Source organism: Antennarius striatus, chromosome 10 (assembly GCF_040054535.1).
Source record: "Antennarius striatus isolate MH-2024 chromosome 10, ASM4005453v1, whole genome shotgun sequence".
NCBI lineage: Eukaryota > Metazoa > Chordata > Actinopteri > Lophiiformes > Antennariidae > Antennarius > Antennarius striatus.
Window position 1 is genome coordinate 10,357,346 of NC_090785.1, and position 10,311 is coordinate 10,367,656.

At 40.1% G+C, this 10,311-nt stretch overlaps 2 protein-coding genes across 2 annotated transcripts; both read left to right on the top strand.

The window, feature by feature from the left end:
* Positions 1 to 248: 248 nt before the first annotated feature.
* smtnl1 (smoothelin-like 1) lies at positions 249 to 3,503 on the top strand. The gene is made up of 5 exons (XM_068326066.1): positions 249 to 564; positions 1,404 to 1,984; positions 2,074 to 2,188; positions 2,326 to 2,477; positions 2,913 to 3,503. The coding sequence occupies exons 1-5, from the start codon at positions 481 to 483 to the stop codon at positions 3,283 to 3,285; spliced, it is 1,305 nt and encodes a 434-aa protein (XP_068182167.1). The 5' UTR covers positions 249 to 480; the 3' UTR covers positions 3,286 to 3,503.
* Positions 3,504 to 4,645: 1,142 nt separating this feature from the next.
* On the top strand, positions 4,646 to 9,947 carry LOC137602834 (zinc finger protein ZFMSA12A-like). The gene is made up of 4 exons (XM_068325894.1): positions 4,646 to 5,030; positions 5,528 to 5,628; positions 5,706 to 5,781; positions 7,672 to 9,947. Exons 1-4 carry the CDS (start codon positions 4,736 to 4,738, stop codon positions 8,472 to 8,474), a joined length of 1,275 nt encoding a protein of 424 aa, XP_068181995.1. The 5' UTR covers positions 4,646 to 4,735; the 3' UTR covers positions 8,475 to 9,947.
* Positions 9,948 to 10,311: the final 364 nt, after the last annotated feature.

Sequence of the window (10,311 nt, forward strand, 5' to 3'; positions counted from 1 at the left end):
TGTGTGTGTGTGTGTGTGTGTGTGTGTGTGTGTGTGTGTGTGTGTGTGTGTGTGCGTGTGTGTGTGTGTGTGTGTGCAGTGATGGTTTCCACAGCAGATGCAGCTGTCTGGGCCGTTGGACTGTGTGTATGTTTCTGCAACTCTATTTCAGGCTCCTGTGTTGTTCAAAAGGTCAGATAAAGAGGAATAGGAATCCTCACAAAGAAGAGGGTGGGGGTGTTGGGTGAACAGGGTTAAATGGAGATCCAGGAACAATCACACACACACTTCTCAAACATAGGGTAGTAGTGGTGGAGAGCGGGAGAAAGGAGAGACAAAGTCAAATCAGAAGCATAGCGAGAGAGATAATACCCAGGGTTCATTAGTAGAGCACTTTGTTTTGACTGAATGAACTGTTCAAGATAGAGGACATCCTGGCATATTAATTAAAAAAGGACCCTGATTTAACCTCTAAGTGTAGAAAAGACATTTGTGGAAATCATGGATGGAGAAACGCTCAGCCAAGAGACATCTGGGTCAACAGAGACAACTGGTCAGAGTGACACCAATAATAATGACAACCAGGTAGGAGTTTTTACATGTACTCAGCTTTTCTTTATTATTTGAAAAGCTTTTAAGTTTGTAAAACTCAAAGGGAGTGATGTTATGATCCATGAAAAAAGTAAAGGTATTTATGACTACAGCAGGTGTAGTGTTTGAGCAGAGGGACACGAGAGGCTGCACCTGTTATTACTCCTGAATGAAGAACAGAACACAAACCAACCAAGTCACGCAAAGCAATGCTTGTGTGAATGCACAAGATTTCCTGTTTCTTCTTAGGCTTGACCTGGTGGAGCCAATAGTACCAGGATTTTACTAGATATACTGACATTAAATGAAAAGTTGCGCATTCCGACTTTGAATAATTAAAAACCCTGATGGTAGAGAAAGCGCTTTGTATAATATTTAAAAATAAATGCGCTAAGTGATTTGAGTTTTAATATTTTAATATTTTATTTAAGTTCATGTGTCATTAAAATGAATAAGGAATACTTTCCATCCTGGAGTTCAACATCTCAGCTTGTATTCAAATAATTGAGATACTCATTAAATCCTTGAGGACAGTTTCAGGTATCACATTACTTTATTGCTCTTAAGTTTAGACTATGATAGCTCTGGAGTAAACTGTGAGCACTAATTTTAGTGTATGATCTTAATCCTCTGGGCTCTCAATGTCAAGTTTTTAATGCACTTCCTTACAGTATAATACCAAGTGTTCCATTTCCAAATTTGCATCACAACCTCTCTTCTGTTTAAATAAACAAACAAACAAACAAACAAACAAATAAATAAAATGCTGTGCAGCTTGTTTTTCAGATTGTCTTTGCAAATTAACTTGATACACTACTCCTGACTGCTTTCAGACAGATGAGTCAGACTTGGGAGAGCATAAAGATGAGGGGACAGAGCCTCCAGCAGGGGAGACAGCAGAAGGCCATGGGCTAAAGGAGGTGGGGGAGGAAGAGTCAAAACTACTGCAAGGAAGGGAGAAGGATAACACAGGCAGGCCCCAAGCCTCAGAGGGTGCTGTAGGTGAAAGTGAAGAGGCTGGAAATAATAAAGACTCCACTGCAGTGAAGAACTCTACAGACACAAGTGGGCTAAAAGATGAGGGACAGAAGGAGGAAACCAAGAAAGGCGGTCAGGTGGAAGCAACTGCAAAAGACGTGGAGATGAAGGAAAGAAAAGATGAGAAAGAGAAGAGCAACAAGGAAGAAAAGGAAAAAGCCGTGTGTAAAAGGGCAGAGAAGGAAAAACATGTCAAGGAAGTGGATGCTGAAACAAAAGGAAAAGAAAAGATCAAGGAGCCAGAAACACAAGGGAAGCCCAAACGAAAAAGCGGACCTCCCTCCTCTTCAGTCTCTCGACCAAAAACATCTGCACGATCCATTAGAGCGTCTGCAAAAAATGAACTCATTGCAAAGTTCCAACAAGGGGCACCGGAGTAAGTCAGTGCGTGACACCAAGCACCTCAAATACACTTCGATTTTCATTTTCTCAAATTAAAACTTTTTAATGCTGTCACATTTTTAGGACAGCAGTTCCCCGCAACTTCAAGATTCAGAAGTCAGCTGCAGCTGCAGCCACAGGAGCGTCAATCAAACAGAAGATTCTTCATTGGTGTCACAACAAGACTCGCAACTATGAAGTTAGTTCAGGCTCTTCAACATGGGGAACATATTTCCAGATGTTTCATCTAGGGATTAGACCAGAGGACTTAAAAATAAATATTTAGTGTATCCATCTATCTTGCAGTTGACATCTCCCTGCCCTTTGTCTTTTTAGGGCATCAACATAGAGAACTTCTCATCGTCCTGGTGCGACGGGCTCGCCTTTTGTGCTCTGATCCATCGTTTCTTTCCCGAAGCTTTTGACTATAACTCCTTGGATCCAAAAGACAGGAGAAAAAACTTAACATTGGCTTTCGAATCTGCAGAGTATGGACCATTTTGCCTTCTTATCCACAGTTTAATTATTTTCTCTCTTTATTAGCCCTGAAAATAATTGTTTTGTATCAATTAAAAATAGTAGTTGGATCATTAACAAAATAACCTATTGTCACATGTATTGTCGATGCATTTGATACGCATCGAGGGAAATGCAGCAGCTATGAGGACAGATAATTCCTTCAATAGTGGGAAGAGACTAAAGCAGTCCAACTTTTGAGAATTTGAGTTTCACATTCCTTAAAGGGAGGATAGTTGGCTGTGCTAGACTTATTTTTCCATGCTATTCACCAGTAAAAGATTTATTCATGTTTTTACAGTGACCGTTCCAAGAATTAGGTGGTGTCTGCATTCTGTCTCTCTTCTTTATATGTCCCTTTACTATGTTCTCTCCTTTCCTTCCCCTCCCACCTCACCCTATGGTAGGTCTCTGATTGACTGCTACCCTCTGCTGGAAGTGGACGACATGCTCATGATGGGTAACAATCCCGACCCCATGTGTGTGTTCACATATGTCCAGGCCCTCTGCCACGGCCTGTCCAAAATAGACAACGAGAGGAGGGAAAAACAGAAGGAGGAGAAAGAAAAGGCTAGTAATAAAGAAGGAGCCACAGAAGGTGATGGAGCAGGAGAGGAACCATCAAAAAAAGATGAGGGTGAGTCTAAGGAAGGGACAACGAAGCACCAAAAGGAGGGACAAGATGATGTTACAGAGACAGAAGGAACTACAATGGAAGAACATGCATCAAACACGTGTGAGGCAGGGGAAGGAGGGGTTGTAGTTGAAGCAGAGTCCTAGAAAATACTACCATCAAGAAGAAAAAGCGACCACTGGAACAGTAAAGAGGAAATCAGATTCACTCTAACCCTAACCCTAATGCTGGCAGTGTTAAAAGTGTTCTTTTCCATTCACTGGTGTGTTGTGTAGATGTTTGTTTTGTGCACATGAGGCTGAAATCCAGTTCTCCCTTTAGCTTTGTCTTTACAGAAAATTAATAAAGGGACCTTAACAGTTTACTCTGCAACAACAAAGTTTGTGTTGAAGTGTTGAAATGATGCTCAGTCAAGCTGAATGAAATCAGTGATGATAAAGGTGTAATGGAGGGTGAATTTGCTGGGATAGCATAATGAGTAGAAGTCTCTCAATTGAGACACCATTTTGTTTGGAATAAATTATCAATACTAAAACTAGTAATCAATAGTGATAATAACTAGTCACACTAGAGGCTACAAAGGATCAAAATATATGTCCAACATTTATGCATATATCCTAATTCAGTAAAATCCTAGTATGCTACAAAAAAGAACAACTCCTAATCAAACAATTGTGTTTTAATGACCAAAACTGAAATGCCTAAAAAAAATATTTAAATCTAATGTCTTTGCCTGTCAGTGCTCAAAATCTCGCTTGATCCAGCTGCCATCTCTCATTGTTGTCATGTTTTTCAGGCTAGAACTTTTTGCTTATCTCAAGCTCTGCTGACAGGTGTTACAATAGCAATCCTACCTAAAAACTCACTTCCTCCCGGAGGTCTTTGGTTTCATCAGATATTACGCCAAATTTTCAGAATAATTATTATTAATTATTTTATCATTATATGTTATAAAATGTTGAAATGACAATTTTATAATTTTATAACTTTTCTTATAGATAGTTAGTACTGTAGTTATCGTGACATGACTCTATACAAAACAACTACACATCAATCAATGTCAAATGTCAAAAAATATCTGTACATCAAAATGTCTTAAGGGAGCGAAAAAACTATTAAAATGACTGCACAGGGTCCTGTGGTCTGTGCTGGGAAAATCAATATAGATAAATTGTTACTAAAATATAAAAGCATATTCTTTCCCATGAATCTACTATGATCTCCTAAGCATTCATCATCTGAATATTTATCCAGAAGTAGCTAATCTAATTTAGATTTTTTTTTTCTACAACTAAAATAATTTGATAGCAGCACACCATTACACCCTACAGCAAGTGACTGGACAGGATTTTAGATGCCAATCCCATTCGGTAGGGCCAGACCCTGTGGGGCCCCATCCACCCCCTGCAACACCAGCTCGGCAGAGGAAATGACGTCACCCCAGACCGAGCCTGCTCCTTTTCTCCAGGAGTTACGGTAAACCGCGTCACTCTCCAGGGAAGGCCATTGTGTAGCTGCTCCTGTAAGCTAACCTGATAGTCGTGCCGTGCTTTTTCCCTACATAACTGTAATTTTCTGGCACTACCGGATTAAAACATGTCGACAGACATGTCACCGAGTACTTTGAACCTGGAGTCCCAGCTTTTGTCAATAATGGACGTGCTGGTGAAAGCGGCGGTAGCTGAAATTAGCCAACTGTTCTCGGAGAGCTCATCGTCGCTCCGCTTGCATTTATCCCAGAGCCTGCGGGAAAACGAAGCCCTGAGGATGAGGATGAAGGTGACGAGGAGTGAGCTCTTCTCGCTCAGGCTGCAGACCAGGAGCAACCGGCCGGTCAGCCGCTTCTCCCCTTTCAGGGCAAATACTCCCAAAACACGGGCTAAGTCACAAGGTAACTCTCATGTAAACTACCAGCTGCTATAAAGTAAAGTCGACAAGTATTTGCTATTAAATTGCTGCTGCTTAGTATCACGTGATGCATGCGTCATGTGTACCGATTATTATAGTTAAGTACACTTTAATGTTTGATTTCCAGAGATGCGGATTTTTTTTAAATTTAAAATAAATAATAGGATAGCAGAAATTAATATATAATTTCTTCATACTTCATTGATAACCCTTTGACAAAAATTACAACACTCTCACGTAGATCTACAAGTCAAAGGCTGATCTAGAGTTTTAAAAACATCTTGTAGATCTGGTGATCCTGAGTATTTACATTTATTGTCTAGCTACTGAGTTAATAAAATTACAATCAACTTTCTTATTTGTGTTTTGATCGTTTAATTCACAATTCTGGTGCTGTTCTGGTGCTGTTGATATAACCTCACCTCCTGCTCATTCGTCGCCATCCGTGATCTTGAAATTAATGTTTTTTCTTCTTTTAAGTTGTCATTCGGCCATCAGCGGCTCAAAAGGCTGCTGCTGAAAGGTCTTCTATTACCCTGCAACCAGAGAACAAGTCATCTGCCCCTGCCACTCAAGTGAAGGTAATCAAAGTTCAAATAATGTATGTTGTTTCATTAATGCCTTTGTCTGCTGATTGAATTTAATTTTTATTTATTAGTGTGCTGAAGTGGAGACTCCAGATGTCATTCTCATCAAAGATGAAGATGAGGTTGGTGGATGTGGACCCATTGTAGGTTCGTAGCTGTTATTTTAAAATTGTGTTTTCTGATCATATACCTCTGTAAATCTGTCCATCTCATTCTCCTAAACATGATGTCTTAACTATGACATTAACTATGACACACAAATTTCTATGGGGGTGGGGATAGTATTTGATCAAATTCAGACCTGTGTCCTTTCTGTGTGGCGTTTACTACCGGAGTAGGCTACTAAGTTTTCCAAAGACGTGAATGTGAATAGGCACAGTGGCGCAGTGGGTAGCGCTGTCGCTGCACAGCAAGAGGATTCCTTGCTCGACCCCCACACTGTATGGAGTTTGCACGTTCTTCCCATGTCTGTGTGGGTTCTCTCCAGGTTCTGTGTCTACATGTGGCACCACGGTGCACTGGTATCGTACCTGGAGTGTCCCCTACCTCATGCTCCCAGTTAGCTGGGATAGGTTCTAGCACCCTGCGACAGTGGGTTTTGAATATGAATGATTGAATTTGAAGAGTTGTTTGTAGTGTGTTGGCCCTGTGACAAACCAGCTTCTTGTGCAGAATGTACTCCACCTCCTAGCATCAGCTGGGATTCAGGCCTTTCCCCTGTGATCCTACTAAGTATGAACATTTATGGAAAATTAAAGGATGGAAGAGTCTAATTTTCAGAGATGTGATGACATTTTATGTATAAAGGTATTTTAATATTTGCTTCTGGTTGTGATTCAGCACCATTACTTAAGAACAGAGGACAGTAACACTGTAGATCACACCTGATCAGACATGAATTGGTTGAAAATAATCCTACTTCTACTTTGATCCACATTGAAACTGTAGAGATTGTGTAGATGTTGTGTTTTGCATCCTTATCTTTAAATTTGTAGCCTCTTCAGGTTTTATCAGTTGATAAACTTGTGATCTTGCACCAAAGGTCAAAATCACTTTTTCCCTTTTTTTTTTTTTGTCCCTTCTTCAACTTATTGGTTTTGCTGTTATCCACCTTGAAATGGTTGTCTTGCCTTTTGAAGAAATTAGTTACTTCTCTGCAAGAATACCCTCGCAGTGAAGGCGACATGTTTCTCACTACAGACTATTTAAGAATGATTGTCATGATAGTAATAACTTCAATGCTGGTTAATATTTCTCTCATTTTCTTCTACTGAATTCCTTCAAAGTCTTACCAACATACTTGAGACAAACACAGTTGTAAGCTGTTGTGTGATTGGTGTGGCATGAAGCCAAGAAACATGAGTTCATAGTTCTGGTTAACTATGTAATACCTGACTGTCAGTTAGCAAACCCTCGAGGGCTGACAGGAATTCTGTGTATTGCTCAAAGTAGACAAATAGGTCAATTGATTAATTACGATCATTGATTAGACAGCAGTTTCTTCTACGTAACAGCAAAAGCTGCTGACTTTGCATGACAAAATTTAGGCAGGTATGAACTGGCCATAATATTTGTAAATTGTTGGTTTACTCATCAGGAGATTGATCACTGTACACATAAATGACATGCAGCATGAGAAGTACGATGTAATCATTTTAATAATAAACTACCCAAACTGCATATTTTGTGGTGTTATAGATACACATCTCATTATACTAACTTGCAGCTTCCTTGTGTTGAATCATGGATTGTGGAAAACAATAAGTAGGCTTTCAGACTGTTTTATTGCTGGGCAGAGCATAGTAAAGCAAGATGAATGGTATGAGTCAATTTATGACACATAAGTGGTTGGTCAGACATCAATGCACTTGTTGTTTTAGCTTTTAGTCAGCGTCTGACAATCTGGGTTTGCTGATGGTGCTTTTAGCTGCTCTGTACCAAATATTTCTTGTAGTGTGATTTTTTTTTTCACTCAAACTTGATGTGTAATATGGATTGTCTGACATTTATGACATCACTTTGTGGTTTGTCTTTTAGGTCAGGACGATGTTGGAAACATCAGAACTGATTGTGGTGTTGACACAGGAACTCAGACTTTGCAGTCTTCCTCCCTGACGGGTGATCACAATGAGCTGAGGATCGTGAGTGTTCATGGAGCAGGAGATGGGACGCTGCAGGAGACAAGCGACACCCTCTTCACTGCCTCGGAGCTCCAAGCTTTCAGCTCCCTGTCTCCTGATAACAACGCAACCAATGACTGTCTGCTCAATTTCACCGCTGGTGCCAGTGACACAGCGCCGATGAGAGGGATGCAAGATAACACTGTTGGGCTGGGAAGAAATGGTCAACTGGAAAGAAATCATTCCATTCAGATGGTTTCAACAGCCCTGAACACTGAAACACCAACAGTAGGAGCTGACGATCACGTGGAGTACCCCAGTCATGTCAGCCAGTTCTCCCAACAGCAGAATGTCTTCCCTTACACCTGCAACAAATCCCTGGACTGTAGCTTCTGCGGGAAGTGCTTCCTCACCCGCGAAGAGCTGATCGTACATCGAGCAACTCACACTGGGGAGACGCCTATTCCTTGTTCCTTTTGTGGGAAGCCTTTTGTCAACAGGACCACACTGACCATTCACATGCGCATTCACACCGGGGAGAAGCCATATGCATGCACGCAGTGTGGGAAACGCTTCACACAGAACGGTAGCCTTAAGATCCACCTTAGGACTCACTCTGGAGAGAAGCCGTACACCTGCAATCAGTGCAGCGCCAGCTTCAACAACCCCAGCAATCTGCGCAGGCACATGATCACACACAGCACCAACGATGTGCTCTGACCAGGAAGAACACAGAGGGTCTTCAGCGTGCTGCTTCTACTGACACTTCGTCTACAATGTGTATTTGGCACAATATGTTCACTGTGGCAGAATCTCACAATGTTATTCCCATTGGCTGAGTTAAGGAACTTTTCATGGATAAAACATGCTTATGTTAATCTTTGGATTTACTAATGTAAATCTTGACATCTTAACTGTAAAATAACTTGATTGCTGTGAGCTGATATAAGGACATGAGCTAGAGTAGTATCTCTCCATCTGACGAACGACACATTTTAGTTCAACCTATGACTTCGAACCTATGACTTGGATGTGTCTCATCGTGCCTCTGCACAGTACCCTAATTTAATTCGAATTTGATAAATGCTCTTCATTGTTTTTTTAATCTGATATGACTAACTTTTTACACAACAGTATCTCAATACTATACAAATATCAAATGTGCAGACAATACTTCATTGATGGTTCTTACAGTCGTCATCTTGATTTCTCTGTTTGCTTGATTCAGTTTTTAATTTTGTGACAAATTCATGTCGTGTCACTCCAATGTAGCCATGAGACTCGTTCCTTTTTTAACCTTTTTGCCAAAATATTAAGAGTTTGGCATAGTGACTAGTAATATTTAGTTACAAAGTTAATTTCTATTGTATCACAGAAAAGTTTTCCATACACTTCAATGCTATTGTTTAGGTATCCAAAGCTGTTTGAATCAATCCACTGGACTTTAAGAAAGTTTCTTGAAGATGTTCACCTCTCATCCAAGAGGCTTCTTCAGTGCTGAACTGAAGTCAAGTGGATTGATTTAAACAGCTTTGGATAACCATGACCTGGATAACAGAACCTACACAGACATATTGTATAGGTACGATAAAAACTACGAGAGAGCTGTTTAACCCTAAGTTACAAAAAGCAGTGTACCTCATCATGGTGGACAGAGACCTCATTATTATTTTTTTACACTGAAAATGTTTTTGGAATTAAAATCATTTGGTTTATAGTAATGTGTGTACACAAATATCTTCTTGATTTGATAAGTCTCTTATCATTTTATGCCTCTAGAGTGCAGCATTGTTGGTGTTTCCTGTGATGATTCTATCTCAGATATGCTGATACTGAGGGGGACTCGGAAGGAAACTGGGGGAAATTCCTTGCATTGTTCCTGTTTCCACCCTGCCTCTGTTTTAGTATTGTTTATCAGGCTTCAGTTATTTGACTGTTTACCCAAAGGTGTTAAAAGTCCAGGATATGTCAAATACTAATGTCTGTAGTACAACACAATACAGATTTACAGTAGCTACTAGTAGAGAAAGCGTGCAGTTTAATGTGTCAAAGGTAATTATAAGTTAAGTGTCACCAGGAGGCCTTTAATGTCAAGCTGTTGATTGATCAAGATCACACAGAGGATGTAAAGGTCACTGGAATTGTTTTTTTTTAAATAGTTCTGGTGTGTAGGTGTGAAACGCAGTTACACTTTTCCAAGAAATTCTGCTTCCCCTCAAGACATTGTTCTTGGGTAATCAAGTGACATCAGTGTGTGCGTAGGTGGGATAGAGAGGAAGCAGGAGGAGGTAGCCTATGCCAATGGTGGTCAAACTTTTTTTTTTTTTAAATTACAGATTGTGTAATAAAATGTTATTAGTAATTCATGCCCAAATATATGTATAGAAGTTGTAATTGTCTTTGATATATGCAAGTGCAGGAAATTAAACCGTTCCTTTTTCGTATGGTGAAAAACAGAAGTTCATAACCCTTTTGAATAATTTAAATCATCCTCCTTATAATCTTTTTACTTGCTCGTATTAATTCCTGGTTGGTGTTATGGAATAAAGGGCCTTTC